The sequence below is a fragment of the Nilaparvata lugens genome, chromosome X (assembly GCF_014356525.2).
Source record: "Nilaparvata lugens isolate BPH chromosome X, ASM1435652v1, whole genome shotgun sequence".
In the NCBI taxonomy this organism is placed as follows: domain Eukaryota; kingdom Metazoa; phylum Arthropoda; class Insecta; order Hemiptera; family Delphacidae; genus Nilaparvata; species Nilaparvata lugens.
Window position 1 is genome coordinate 27,531,517 of NC_052518.1, and position 16,729 is coordinate 27,548,245.

The 16,729-nt window shown below is 31.1% G+C and overlaps 1 protein-coding gene across 1 annotated transcript in view; it reads right to left on the reverse strand.

Moving 5' to 3' along the window:
* Nucleotides 1-1,678: 1,678 nt before the first annotated feature.
* LOC111047153 (inositol 1,4,5-trisphosphate receptor) overlaps nt 1,679-16,729 on the reverse strand; it is a 129,873-nt gene continuing 114,822 nt past the window's right edge. The window contains exons 43-53 of the mRNA XM_039441868.1: nt 16,342-16,534; nt 14,483-14,605; nt 13,706-13,878; nt 13,055-13,219; nt 11,908-12,088; nt 11,275-11,352; nt 10,040-10,191; nt 8,079-8,244; nt 7,642-7,802; nt 5,769-5,930; nt 1,679-3,984 (exon numbers count right to left, since the gene is read on the reverse strand). Coding sequence (XP_039297802.1) covers nt 3,910-3,984; nt 5,769-5,930; nt 7,642-7,802; nt 8,079-8,244; nt 10,040-10,191; nt 11,275-11,352; nt 11,908-12,088; nt 13,055-13,219; nt 13,706-13,878; nt 14,483-14,605; nt 16,342-16,534 — 1,629 coding nt within the window. The 3' untranslated portion in view covers nt 1,679-3,909. The remainder of the gene's footprint in view (nt 3,985-5,768; nt 5,931-7,641; nt 7,803-8,078; nt 8,245-10,039; nt 10,192-11,274; nt 11,353-11,907; nt 12,089-13,054; nt 13,220-13,705; nt 13,879-14,482; nt 14,606-16,341; nt 16,535-16,729) is intronic.

The window sequence follows — 16,729 nt, forward strand, 5'->3', positions numbered from 1 at the left end:
TTTGTTCGCCAAAGATACGCCGATGTAGTAACAGGTGTTTTTCGAGATCAAATTGAGATAATACGTTCAAATTCGGTACAGAGGTTCCGCTGAGGTCTACATGCAGGCGAGCGAAGCGAGCCCGCTGATCTCATTTCTGGACGATCCAGTCGGGGGTCCAGGGGGCGGAGCCCTCTGGCTAGACGGATATGGCGAGCGAAGCGAACTTCGTACCGCCAAACAGTTAATGCATCTCATGACAAACTTGAGCTGGATGCACACCTGAGGAGGCGCGAAGCGGCATTTTGCATCCAGGTGCTGCTTGCTTATTTGTTTGAATGGAAGAACTCACACACACTGATTCGGACATGGCGTGGAACAGTGTGAAAAGGCAATCTCCATAAGATCAACACTTTGTATCACCAAGCCGCGCCTCCTCAGGTGTGCTAGTCTTCGCTTAATTTGATGCACTATATTTTTATGAAAATTATTCATCAATCAGTATTTTATATCTCAATATGGACTTCTTATGTGCTAGTTGTACAGCAGTTTGTATTTTTAGATATAGTTGAATGCACCTTGCTGAGGAATTGAATGGTATATCTCCTTGCTGCTGATTCTCCCGAGCATATTCTAAATTTACAGCATTCCGAGTTCTACGACCCAAGTTTGGACGTCGTTCGCACCGCGGCATTATTTCATTTCATTTATTCATAGACAATAGATACAATGCAGGTAAAAACAACAGGCATTCGCCCAAAACTGCTTTAAACCTTAATTTGGAATACACGGTCTAGAGGTGATGTAAATAATAACTTAATTCACACACTATTTTGAGTCCAAAAAATGTATGTACTACAATACTTTTGGATTTATCAGATTAATTAATTTCAAAATACAAATCCAAACCAAAATCTTCCTTCACAATCACAAAAAATATTAAAATTTTCACTTAAATCCACAAATTATACTCATGTTAAAATTCTAAACATCTTAAAATTATTATTAGAATTGAAATTGTGTCAATCAGTAGAAAGAAAGAAAATAGAAAAACAGATCTACCGACGGCTGTTGGATGACGCGATGATTATAACAGCTGATTTTTATTTCTGTGTGAGGCCAGCTCACAGATCTTCACAGATCAAGATCTTGAACTGGAGGTTCAAGTTTCAACTATTTATTCAGATAGACGCGGATGACGACTTCAATCAGAATCTTAATCACGGTTGAATTTAATACGTGAAACCGGGCCTTAAAGGTTGTGCGTCAGGCTTTTGGAAACTTTTGACTGGTGACATTTTTCAAAGTTTTTCGATTTGGATACTATAAAGTTATCAGAATGAAATAAATCTTTTTTTAATAACTCAAAATGGGTTCTTAAAAATGGAATGAATTTCACTAGAAATGATAATCTAAAAATCAAGTATATCATTCAATAAACAATACCTTGAAGAATGTATCCCAAAAAGCATATGATTTAATATGCTACCAATAATGAAATGACTCATTTAGAAGATTAAATATATTTCTTGGAATTTATTTAAAATGATATCTTGATAGTATCCTAATCGAAGAACATTGAACAATTTCACCAGTAAAAAGTTTCTAAAAGCCTGATACCCAACCTTAATGTTGTTTTAAGTTAGTAGTAAAGTTACACATAATATGGTGTAATGAAGTGATATGAATAAAAATCCAATTCAACAAATAACATTTATTAACCACGATAAACATTAAAAATTATAACCTGTGGACTGGAAATTATAGCTAATATTAATTTCATGCAAGGAAACTTTTTACTACAAGGATGCTTAAACTTAACCAAAAAATAAAATTGATACATATAACATGAATAGCTTAACCATTGAATTCATGAGTCACAGACGTATGCAGTGTTACTAATGATACAGGTACAATATAAATAAGATTGACAAAATACTGATTTTTGTATGATTAATATTTTTATTGTGTTATGAAATATTTTCAATAGATTTGTTTGTAAGTTAAATTAAGTAAAAAATACTTTTACAGTACACTTCTCTTGAATTGTCAATAGATTTCCTAATCCTTTATCCGTTAGTCAAGAGAATCTATGTAGAAGAATTTCTAGGTTATTCTAGAACTATATTAATTACTATAATAAATGATTGTACATTCTGGATTTTCACAATAAAACACAGATTTGGATGCAGGCGTTTCCATTACAATCTTACTTACTAGATCGTGGTAGATAGTAATTAAAAAACTTTGAAGGAATATAGATAAAAAAACAAGAGGTGAGAACAAAATCACTGATCAATATAACAATAGGTAAAACATCAACAATATAAATGACTTCGAAGGGTTCAGTTTAAACAATTATTGTTTTTTTCTTGCTGCAAGATTTGTGAGTGAGATGATGCTATGAATAGTTCAACAGCTTCAATATTTGAGAATTCCATTCATCCAGCACTAGAGAGCTGCAGCTTTAAATCAGATTGATGAGTAATGAACCAAGTAGTAATACTACTGATTGTATCGAAATAAAGTTTTCAAGTACAGTGATGAAACTTGAAACTTACTAAGTACAATATCCTTTCTAGTGGGAAAGACGCTACAATTCATCTTTTCTTCCTCATTGACCATGATATCTTCAACCAAAAATCACATAATGAACATAAAAACTCATATTTTACTCCCTAGTTGTTGATAAATCACTACAAACGCTATAATTCATATCTTATTTCTCAGAAGCAAATCTATAACCACAGATCACAAATTGAGCATTAAAATTGAAAATAGTTAATAGACGAAACACATCAAAGTTGAATTTGAATGTTGGGATTTGTTTTCCAACAACAGCTCAACATTTCAAATTATGATGGGAATTAATGAACAAATCATAAATCTCTACATCAAAAAATAACAGCTAGGAAACGTTTAACAACCAGTAGGAGGTGAAAATATTAATGACAATCCGATTTTGTTGAACTTGAGAGAATGATATTTTCCAATAAATTTTTTATCATGAGATGAAGATGAAACTTCTACTGGAAAGAAAGGCTCATCCTAGTTCACGATCATGCTGTGAAAAACTCTGTGTAAAATTCTGTAACTAGAATCACATTTTTGTTCATCAAATAAATTTGCAATCATAACTATAATATGATGTTCTTTTTTAAAAAACAGTATAACTGATGGTACAGCTAAAATTCAAGTCACTTTGTTTTTGTCATGGAGAGTCATATATCTCACCCGACGATAATTAGTTGCAAAATGTAATTAATTTCTTGGTCAAATTTTAATAGCTTCCCGAAGGAAATACTGTATCATAATCATCAACTACTACACTGTTACTGTCATAGGATTGTAAATCACATCAATACATTTATTGGAATTCGTACATACATGCAAATTGGAATAATTATTATCCATCTACAACCTCTGATGTTAGAATAAATTCTATTTGGACTAAAATTAAAAAGTACGTTATATGTAAAGTACAATCCATTCTGATTTCATTACTCATATAACTCTCAATAATTCTCACAACATGATATTTACATTCGAAATATCAATAATCAATATATTACATCTTCTATACGCCTAAAAATGATTAAAACACCAGTTAAAGTTAATGACAATATTTTTATAACAAATAAACTATGCAGATTGTGACAACATATATATGATAAATTATTATCATCATCAATGACTAATATGGAAATATATATATAATAATATATTATGGAAAATAATTAATATATAGATAAGATACTTAATATTATATTAAGAATGCATTGATTTAATGCATAACCAAATGGTTGAGAATCATGGCCATGGAAATATTTAATTAATAAATAATTGAGACAGTTGATTAAAAGTACATAGAACACAATAACAAGAGAAGGCAACTTATGTAGAACTAACTCTATTGACATAATTTTTCAATTAAATATTGTGCAGGTAGGCAGACGTTGAAGTCAAAAGACCAATTCTTTGCTTTTGTTTCCTTTGTTCGGTCATCTGAAATGAAAATAATTCATGAAGAATATGATTAATCGTTTATCTAACACCATATTATCAAATAGTGACACATAGCTCCTCATTGAAACTGCTTAGCTTGCTTCAGTTCGGTGAGCCCAATACATTTTGGTGAATGAGAGCTTGATGTGGTTGGGGTTTCATTTCATCCAGTCTTTTTTTTGTGAGAATTTGCAACCTCAATGAAGATTATCCATGTAATTTTGACAAAATAAACATTTAAAACTAATCAATAAATGGTTGATATTGAAAATTGAAAGAAATTAAATTAATTGGATTATTATTTGATTAATAAATACTTAAATTTATTGAAAATATTGTAATTAACAAATAAATTCAATTATACATTATGATTATTATTTATTTTTCATAATTTTTAAATTAATTAAATTGTTATTAGTTACAATATTACACAGAAAAACATCTGATAAATTGTTTTAGGACATTTTTGCCGCCAATTACTCACTTTTCACATTCAATGGTAAATGTAGGGAAAAAGTAATGTGTAATACGTGCCCAAAGTTCTTTTGCTGGACTCAAGAAACCATTCTGCACACGCCTACGGCTAATGCATAAACGTTTCTTTCGGTGCAGCAAAGTGTCAGAAATAACTATTACATACCGTACATTTCTGCTTCAAGTAGTACACTGTGCAATCTTATTTTTTAGGTAAAGCTTGTTCTTGTCAATAGAATACTGACTGAAAAATATATTCCAATCCAGACATTACAATACATTAGACCATTAAGCACATAAAATTTTCAAGATTAAAATCAAGGCCCAATATAATATGCTAAAATTAGCTTCATGGGGCAGCCAAAAAATTATAATGGGAAAATCTAAATAGATTCTTACTTCATGTATGATAGATATAAGATGATATGTATAATGATTACTCCATTTTGTAAAAACTATCATACATGAAATGTGAGAAAAATTTGAAAAAAGCTACCACCAATCAAATCTGCTTCAAGAGAACTTTGATAATGGAATTAATGGATGGTTTAATCACGAGCAGAGTGGTATTATGTACTGACTGGCCACGGAAACCGAACCGGGCTCCGGGCATGGTCATTATGCAATTTCTCTATCAAGATGAGGCACGAGGAACAATTTTTTATTCAATTCGAGTCCAAAAAATGTATACACATTGACAGTGAATATCTTGGTAGCTGTTACAGTTTGCATGCGGGCTACTCATGCCAAGCTACTTATTGACAAGATATCGAACTAGAATACAAAAGTAAGGCCCAATTTACTTAGGACGTCAGGCAGAAACATGGCACGAGATGCACACCAGACGGACTATTCAGTGGAATTTTTTGACAGGTTTTTTATTCGTACTAATTTCAAACGAGTGGCGAGGAAGTGGCATGCCCGTTCTTGTACGCTCAGAGAGACGGCATAGAGATCGCTCTGTGAAAATTAGACCATTTATTTACAGAGGAGAGACATGGAAGGTACAAAAATCCGCACCACGTTTCTGCCCGACTCTGTGAATTGGTCCTACGATTCATAGCTGTACGTTATCCTATCTTAGTTGTTCACTATCAATAATTATTGTATTGAGTTTTTGGACCCCACTATATGTTATTTTATGTGATAGTTGTCAATTATTCAAATTATTCAAATTTAATGATAAATATCGGGAGTTGATATATCAATGTTACCGCATGTATTTGTGTTGTATAATGTATATGATTGTAATGAAGAAGTAAGTAATTATGTATTCTATTTCTGGATAAGTTTGCCATTTTGTAAATTACCTGATCTTTGAGTTCGGATAGTTGCTGAGAAAGAGTGGTAACCAGAATTTGTGTGCTCTCCAATTGAGCCTGTAAACTACGTAACTCAATTTGCTCTCCCTCCCCTTCATCAGCGGCCAATGACATCGCTCTCAGTCTAGGGAACCAGTCCAAATTACGATCCTTCAACCACAAATTAAAAAAATTCATAAATATGTTCATCATTGCACAAAATCGAAATATGTCACAGTATTAGATAGAATTAATGATATTCACTTTTTTCTACTAGAATTCCATATAAATAAGATCATGTTCCTTGTACTTGTACTTGTACTGACTCCTCCTCTAAACACGGTCTTGTTCCACATTGGAGGAGTAATTGTTAGGGGAATATATTGTAAAATGTACACTTTCTGAAAATAACATGAATTTGAATTGAATGCTTTCCATTCAATGAATTCTGACAGTTGTCAATCTCACTATAAAGTACCCACAAACCAATCTAAATTGTGATCTTATTGATCAGAAATACACAAAATTGATTAAAAACAATTATTATAACTATATATTATAATATTGTAAACAAATATCAAAAATATAAATAGATTGAAATCACATAGCAAGACATAGGTATTGTTTCCACATATGATCATAATATAGTCGGCAGTTTACTAATCCATTTTAAAATATTATTCGCTAAACACGAACAATTTATTAGTTTGTTTTGGAAGAACAGTGGAGCACTGATTATCCGACTAATTGATGCATGACAGTGCCCCGATAACTGATAATCCGGATAATCGATTTAAACTTGATTTTACCCTATCTTTTAAGTGTAGACGTAGTTAAAACTTTAAATACTGGTCTATAGTACTTAGAAGTATATGTCGTATTTAATATGAATTGTACATTGTATACACTTATCTTTCATTCACATTCTAGTTAAAATAGACACTATGTTGTGTAATTCAATAATATACAGTAACTCAAATGTTTCATTTATTAAAGTATTGTACTGAACCTTGATTGCGGAGGATCAATTAGCCGCTTGAAATATAGAATAGATTAGGTTTTTGGGGGATTTCGATTTGTTTGTATCACCCAGTGAACGTCGGATAACCGGCCATCATGACAACCGAAGTCCGAATAATTGGTGCTCTGCTGTATGATTGTTTTCTTTGGCAGATTTTTTATAACTCTGACAACTTCATGAAAAATTCTATTCTTATGGTGGAAATCAATCCAAATTGCGTTGGAAATAGACGAGAGATCGCATTTCTTAGAATGCTACTGGATGGGTCGATTGAATAGAAGCTACAATCTAGTAACTGACAACTAGTCATTAGATCTAGCTATTTCTGAAATTGAGTTGAATAATTGAGTACTAGTGTTATAGGTATTAGCTACGAGTTTCCGTAAAATCGAATCCGTAGAATCAAATCCTAGCATTTGCATGAAAATGACTTAAAATTAGCAATTGCTAGCTTTTATTCAATCCAACTAATATGCATTAATTATTGAACGAAAATCAAAATTAAATACTTTCAACCAGAGATTGTCACTTTGATGTAATTGGTTAAAGCATGCTTAACCGACAATTAGGAGGTACCAGGTTCGATTACCGGGCTCGAAAATTATTTTTGGATAGTAGCTCTCATAGAATCTTCTTCCAACTGTTCCCCCTGTTGTCAATATTTGCAGTAGCAGAAGTCTTCGGAGTGGTTGACATTATTTAACACGGATTTTTATTCAAAAATTATTATCAAATAACGACCCTATATTGGAACCCAATCTGAGATCAATATTCAAGAATACCTTACGAACTCAATAAAATTTAAATTAGAAATTAATTAGATTCAAGTATTTGAACAATATTTGAGAGAAATACGCATACCTTGACCATAGCATAAACATAGCTCTCAGGTCCAGTGAATTCGGTAGGATCTTTAACTTTGATTAATACAATAAAGTACAGATAATGCCACATGTTATGTTCGCATTTGATATGCTCTTCAAAGCTCACAGTTTTATTGTCGAAGGCAGATCTATTCAAACCTGCAATCAAGTAATATTGGATTAAAATTTTATTTAATCTATTATGGACAAATTAATAGAATAAATCAACAAATAATATGAAAAAACATAAACTTTTATTAGCATGAATTGAAATAATGTAAAACTAATTTTATTTATAGTTACATTAGTTCCTTTTTGATAAACTCAAAAACGATACATATGCTAACTCAAGTAACAAGTAATGAACTAATTAATTAGTAAAAATGAAGTTTAAAAACTAAGAATGATGATATCGACCAAAAGCAATTCACTTACCGCATATGAAGCAAGTATTTTTGAGTATTAACTCCTTTTGTTGTTTTTCGCTTCTGAGATCCGCAAAAGTGTCAATGATGACACCAAAAATGAGGTTTAGTACAATAATTATCACAATGAAGAAGAACAACAGATCGTAAACTACTCTCGCAACAAACAAAGGTTCCTGCAATCAAAATACAAGAGCATGAAAATAAAGAACATACACAATGTTTGTATGGTATTTCTAAATTTTAAAATCAGGAACAAATTATGTTTTTTTGTGAAAACAAGCCCAAACATTGAAAACTCAATTTGATTGGCTTTTGATGTTGTGTCTCATGAAATTCTATGTAGAAAACTCAACTACTATGGTGTTACTGGTAAGGAATTACAATTTTTACAGAGTTATTTGTCAGATAGATTACAATTGATTAGTGTTAATGGTTTGACCTCTGAGTACAGGAGAATTGTGACTGGAGTTCCACAGGGTTCTGTTTTAGGACCATTCCTATTCTTGATATTTGTAAATGATTTCAACTTTAATGAGTCTAATTTGTCTGTGTTGTATGCTGTTGATACGACTCTCCTCTACTCGGAGAGTAATCCATCTCTCAGTGGATTCTTGTTTGGCACATTCACTTGAACAAGCTAAAGTCTGGTATAAGGCAAACTCTCTGTTGTAAATGAAAGTAAAACTGAAAAGATAATGTTTACTTGATAACTTGCAGTTGATATAGATGCTTCACGTTTGAATCCTGTTAAGCTTTTAGGAATATACTTAGACAGTAAGTTAAGTTGGGACACACATATTGATAGTCTCTGTAAAAAGCTTCCAAGAGTAATTTTCATCTTGAGGAAATTAAGAAACTGTCTGAATAAGGAGGTATTATGTCACAACATATTTTGGCCTTTTCCATGTTCATTTATGTTATGGTGCACGTCTGTGGGGTAATTCCAGTGCTACAAAAAAAGCTTTCATTTGGCAAAAACGAGCTATTAGAACAACTTGTGATATAAAAAACGATGTATCCTATAGAACTTATTTTACAACTCTAAAAATAATGACATTGGCATGTATCTTCATTTTTCAAAACTTGATTTATGCCAAGGAAAATTTAAATCAGTTCACTTCCAATGATACTGTTCATACATTTCATACGAGACATAGACTTGAGACTTGGTAACACCGAGTGTTAGACTGAGCAAAACATTGAAAAGCCACAGTTATCTACAATGTTAACTGTATAACAAGCTGCCTTTATCCATTAGATTGTCGCCGCTGAACATTTTCCAAAGAAGTATTGCCGGATGGCTTAAGGTTAGAGGATTTTACTCAACAAATTTATAAATCTAAATTGTAATGATTTATATATGTGACAAATTGACTTAATTATTTTCAAAATGAAAATATTTTTTAACTGACGATGCCTATTGTAAACTTGTTTTATTTTATGGCAAATGTAGATCTTGTATTCTTTCACACTAACTATTAACAAAATATAAACGATCTGTCACCGACTTTAGAGTTGTTGGAATCCCCTACAGTTTTTTTTAGAATACTTCACAACTTTATCATACGTGAGGATTTTAGACACAATTGCTATGGGGTAGGAGGACAATAGTGGCATTGATTCCTAATGTCATCCACTCAGTAACTTTTGAATAAATGTTGATTGTGCAAATTTATATATTTTTTTATTGCGGATGTTGCCCACATGAGCTTTCAGCTTGTGCGTGGGTAATGGAAAGTGCGTGAGTTTGATGAGATGATCAAACCGTCCATGCCTACCGGCGGGATTCAAACTTGCGACCAGGTAGCGCTAACAGATTGAAGGGTGCAACGCCCTAGTCGTCTCGATTAAGTTGGCCAGCAACAGCTAACAGGCAATTGGCAATTGAAATAGAACAACTAAGTAACCGGACCTTATCATCGAGAGCAAATAAATGAATCGATAAACAAATGAATAAATACTACTTACTTTGCTGCTTGGTGCTCGCAGAATATCTCCGATTCCACCTCCATTGCGAAGTCCTTGGTTCATTGTTGTGACAATACACATAACTAGTGAATCACATGCTCTTTCTTTCAAATCACCATCAACACTTACAAAATCCGCTTTACTAGTAGTTACTGGAACAGAAAATTCATGAATAATTGAATGCAGTTATATGGAATTGAATTCTTAATCACTCAACAATAAGGGGATAAGCAACAGTCATCATTAAAATTGAAATGAAGATATCAATATGATATTCATTATTACATTATAAAATGTGATTATATATCGTCTCAAATGGGAAAAGTTATATACAGTATTATGCTTTGATTCACTCAGGATTGCCATATGATTTGATATGTTGAGGACGAACATTCAAAACAGTTTTCGAAAATTAGAAAATCACCTGAGTGGATTAATTATCCACTAGTATCAGATTAACTAGTACTTGAAACTTTTAAATATATTAATGTTAGTTGATAGACTCCTTTTTTACACTAATCAAATTCACTGGAATATAGAAATAAAGAATCCATATTCAGGAGAATATACTATTAATTTTTACATGTTTTCGACTTAGGGAATGGATTTATTTTATTTCACAATAAATGAAAGTTATATTATTGAAACTATTATAATTATTATTATAAGTCTGATAATAATTCTTCTTACACAAGCAGCACTCATGCGCAGAATACTATTTAAAGAGATGTAAAACACAAAAAAGTAACCAAGGTTTGACTAATCAACTGATTGATTTCAAAGTTATATTACAATTTATACACAAATAATTATGTTAAAAATCATAGTATATCAACACATTCTAATAAACATATAAGTTGGAGGGATAAAAATATGCAACACTTCATAACAGAGAAATCATAAACTGATCAAAAGATGAGGATCAGATATTGATAAATGGCTTGGATGCTACAAGGTGTAGGCCTAATAAAGGAAAAACTAACCAAAATAAAACAAGTGCATAACCTACATCTAATAAAAAAACTCTTCACATGTCGGATGAGATACCAAGTATTTTACTTATGAACGGTCAACATTTTGTTATTATTATTTGTGAAAAATTTTCATCATTGAAGCAGAACAAAATTGTACGAGCAATATTTTCAAAATAAGAAATGATCAAACAAAAGATTGAAGCAAAAATGGGCATCTCAAACAAAGGGAAACTACAGCACAACGTAAGTTGCATCACTTACACGACTCGTAGTCACTGTGTTTACAGCCTTTTCCGCTCAAACAAACTCCATTATTTTCATCGGCGACTGCTCCGTGAGCTAAAATATTATCAAAGTATATTTCTTGAGTTATTTGACATTATATTCGAACCATTGGAGCCCTTTTACACTTACTTCACTTCTAATACGCTTTAAAAAACTTTCAACACAATTAATACCTTATCTATTTTAAATCACTTATTCATTGAATATAAGAGATGTAGAAAGTTTTTTTGAAATATAAAGAAGAAGACGAACATATTTATAATCTTTCTACTTATAATAACTACCTACAATAGTTATTAAAGATGGGAACGGTTAATTTAAAAGATTTCTCACTGTTTTATCAAAGTCTGAGGATCTTAAAAATTTGGGGTTCTCAAGAACTATCTCTATGTAGGTGCCAAATTCAGAAATAAATACATAGGCGATAAACGAGCCTGCTGGTCTCCATTGACCCGATTCAATCTTTATGTTGAATTAAATTGTTGATATTTCATTCTTATTAGTTTATACTGTGGAAAAATATGATTCATGTAAGGCTGAATTATACATTTTATTACTGCATCGAATTACATAATTGGAAAATAGCAGAATGATTTGAAATATACTCACGAACAACTTCTTCATCCACATCTACCAAGAAGTCATCCTTGAAGAACATGTAACCGATGATGGAAAACATGTAGACTAGGATCAAAGCTAAAACGGCCGTCAAAATGATCGATCGTCCATTCCTTGTGACCGATCTTATAACATTCAATAATGTTTCTTCTCTATACACAACATCCAGCAACTTTTCACAAAAGGAAAAAATAGTTAGAAAATTAATAGCAAAGACACAATTCAATAGAGGATAAATAAGAAATAAGAGCTAAGAACGACTTAATTGAAAAAAATGGAGACTATACCTTATATTGAAACTTTCTTCAATGCACCCAGGCTACTTCAGAGATTATCAAGTTCCTAATATAGTATTGCTTTGTAATACAATCACTAGTAATAAATGATTATATAATTAGTATCTTCTAGTGTATACGTTGGACTTCCATCATGCTTATGATGAGTTTATTATGTAAATGTAAGCTGTAGTAGCTCATAGTGAATTTTGGTTTTAATTTTTAGAATAAATTAAAAATTCTATGAATAGCAAAGTGATTTTTACTTTCGCTCCAAACTTTAACTTTTAAATTGATATTTCATTATTGATTTGCTTTTTCTGAGCAGAAATCTGAAATGTTATTTTTTGACATATCTTCAATTCCTAATGTTTATAAACTGAATTCTGGTTTTGGGCGAATGCTTGTTTCGTCTTTCACAAATAGCGTTTTTTACCTGATCCAAAAATATTATCAGATAATTATCCAACTAATTCAAATTTTTCAAATTTTAGGAGTTGTTGTCATAAATTTGTCATGAGTATAACCGAACTATGAAATAACCAAAATTGTCATAAATTGATGTATTAATTATGAATAACAAGGACTACTTTTAGTAATAGAAATGCAATGGTAATAATACCCGTTTAGAAAACATATTTCACCATTTTTTTTAAATCGAAAATCTATTTTTAATTGTTTTATAATTTTAAAAAATTAATGTTAAAAAAAGAAGTGAACGGTGTATCTAAAAAATGGTACTATTTCCATTTTATTTCTCATGATGTATTAATGAATAGAGTTCCTCTTGAAAAAAATCACCAATTATCACAACTAGAAGTTGATCTTAATTGACGGAGATAAATGTAATTGAAAAAGCTTACCAAGACTGAATAGAAAAATGGATGCATGCAAAGTCCCATGACACAGAACATGACATAAGACAAGTGGTAGAGAATTTCGGCATCTGACACTATCTGTCTCACTTTCTTTGTGAACGTGCCCTGGTTACCCATTATGCTAATTAGGTGGATATTCTTCAAAATCACCTGCAAAAAAAAATCAGACATTCAATTCAATATACAATTAAATACTTTCCACGCCGATACCCAATGAAAAAACATATGAATCAGAAACTGTTGTTGGTGAGATGTTGTTATATCTGGCTATAATGAAAATACTGTTTTTATATATAAATAAGTGATATTTTTGACAACAGCCCAGTGTTTTCAACATATGAATCAATCAACATGACCAGAGAGAATATGAGTTCAGTATCGTGGTCATATTCTACAAGAGAATTATTGTTATAATTAGAAACATTTGGTTTTTCAAATGCTTGAAAACGACCAAAATCATCTTCAAAAATGATTTGGTGCTCGACTTGAAAAAATGGTGTTCTTTCAATTAATGTTTGAATTTTGAAATATTTTTCAAGGCTATTTAACATGTCACTTGCTGAGTATCAGAGTATTGAATTTGAAATTCGATTTTAAAAGACCAGTTTCAAACCACACATGAAACGTTTCACTTACTGTTAGAGTTCCAAGGAGTAGCAAAGTAGGCTCAGGTCCAGCAGAGAAAATCATTCTCAATATTGTTGATGCAACAAGAGTCCTGATGCCAGATTCCCGAGGAAGTATAATAACTATGGCAGCCGATACAAGCATCACCGCCCATATCAACACGGACAGATGTGCGCTAAGCTCTGTTCACAAACATCATACAAAAAAGTTAGCTTATAATTTTAATCTAATTTATATATTCAAGTTTTTAATTTCAATTTAATTCTAGTTCATACAATAATTGTATCAATATACATTACCGGTTATCGGTAGGGAACTATGTAGTAGCAAAAAACCTAGTTTACTGGATTTTAAAAATATAGATATTTTTCAATTGAATTACTCAAGTGTAACAACAAGAAACAACAAAGCTATTAGAAAGTGTTGTGATGTTCAAACAACATCAATATCAAAAAATATATATATTAAAGGAGCAAAGTTCCAATTGAATGGGACATAGTTTCCAATATTGCTTTTATTTACTAAATACGAACCAATTATTGCCCATTAAAAATATTAGTGCAATGTAACTATTTATGTGAAATAGGTAATTAACTTATTTTCAACTGCCCAACAGAAAACATTTTCAAAGCAAAAAATTTCAACTTGGTTGTCCAATCAGAGGTTTGACCAATGAGAGGGTAATTAAAACATTCTTCCATTATAATGTGAAAAAGTAAAAGGTACTGACATTTCTAACTCAATTATTCTACAGAGAACATTTTCAAAGGGCACATTTCAACTTACTTGGCACAGAATCAACGAAGGGATAGAAGAAAGCCACAATCAGATTAATTAATACCGCACAATTGAAAAGAACATTGCTCCACAAAGACATGTAACTGCTCACCCAAAACAAAGCTGGCTGACCTGTAATAAACAAATATACAAGGAATATTCAATTCAATTTTGATTGTCATTTATAATGATAATTCAATGTTGTATTTATTTTACATATTTAGTTAGTACATATTTACATTATAAATATAGACAAACATAATGCTAGAAATATATATAATGGAATTCTACAAATTACTTATGGTAGGTAATTAGCCTTCTAGTAGTATTGAGTATAAATGAATTGAGAAGTTTATATACTGTACAAAAATGTTTATTTTTTCAAATTATATGTTTCCTCACATGTATAGCAACATTATGAACTAACGGAGCTTTTTTCATTTATTTTTATCATCCTAAATCAGATCACAAATATTATGGTATTCAGATTAAGGATTGGTTTTATATATTATATATTTTCTTCAAACCAATCAAGCAGTTAGAATGAAGAGGATTTTGAAACTTCAATTTACAATACCTGATTTTTGTGTAGATTATTATCGCATGATTCAACTATAAGTTTCAGCAATGAAGGAGGTTTTTGAAGTTTTGATCGATTAGAATAAGAATAAGAATAAGAATGTTTATTTCGCCAAAATTACATAGTTACAAAACATGAATGATACATACAAAATGCATAATAAAAATGTAAATTATAATAGATCTAAATGATTTGGCACAGCCAGCAAAGTTAAACTTGTGCGCTAGCTGTGAGTTCATAAAGCAAACAGTACGAAGTAGCCTATAGCAATACTGAAAAATGGAAAAAATATATACCTATATAATAAATATTATAGTAATGCTTCTTATAAATAATACAATGATAAGAATTGAATAATTTTGTGTTAAAACCTCACACCTTTATTGTATTCTTCTTTAATTAAGAAGAATACAATAAAAAATGAAATTTTCAGTTGTGAGCACATCCCAGTGCTTAATCAATTTTCATAAATAATACAAAAGATAGAAAGACATTCAAAACTCAAAAATAAAGTAATTTTGAAGAAACTTTTACATTTCATTCAATCATCAACTACTGTTTATTTTATGAGCTAACAAATTTCTGGGTATCTATTTATTAGTATATTGCAGTTGTGATAAAAACTCTTTCTGCTTACAGAGAATTTGGAGAATCTGATTATAAATTTATCTGCACTTAGTGGACGAGTATTGAAACTGAGTTGGTTGTGTTGCATGCATGACTTTTTCAATAAATAGGATTGAGTTTTTAATAAGTTTTTGCTTGATTTTAAGGTCGTACATTTCATGGGCATAAATCCGAGGTTGCTCAAAACTGATATGATCGTATAAAAGATTTCTGTGAAGTGAAGACTTTCTTTAAATGATTATTATATGCACCATCCCACACCTCCAAACAGTAGGTGAAACGAACTGGAATAATTTTCGTTCGAAGCCTTTCGCTGATGACACAACAGACATGATGGACAGACTTGCAGTATCGTTAGTGTACGGTCTAACAATGTATACAGTCGAATAACGCTACAGATGTAGCAGTTTTATATAAAACGTGATTCAGTCTTGGAATAACATAGGAATACTGTTAAAGATAAAACTTTAAAATATGGAACTTTCTCAATTTCTCAGACAAGAATTCATCATTACGTCAAAAGCTACTTTGGAATGAACATAAATTGAGTGATTGAGCACTGGAGTTCAATAAGTTAGAACACTGTAAACTATATACGGTATATCACAAACACATTCAAAGTATATTATTTATAATTGATCATCAATAATAAATACGTTACCTCTTAATTTTTTCTGCCACTTCATTTCATTGAACATATCTTCGGTCCTCTCAAAAAAGTCTGACACCTTTGAGCCCTGATCATCCCTTTCTGCAGTATGCAGTATTTTTACTTTGGTATCATGTGTGATGTACTCACAAATCTCAGGTATGGGGAACACAATCTGTTCAAGAGTCCTATCGTGTCTAACGATCTGTAAACAAACATTTTAATTCAGTTAACACTAGTGAAGAAGCTAACTAGCAGAGACTACTAACTAATAAAATGAACTAATTATTCAATATCGTGAAGAAACTACAAAAGATTATGATTTAGAGAGCAAAAATGAAATAAAAATAACGACAATAAGCTCTCGAAAATACAAACTATAGTAAAGACATACTGATTA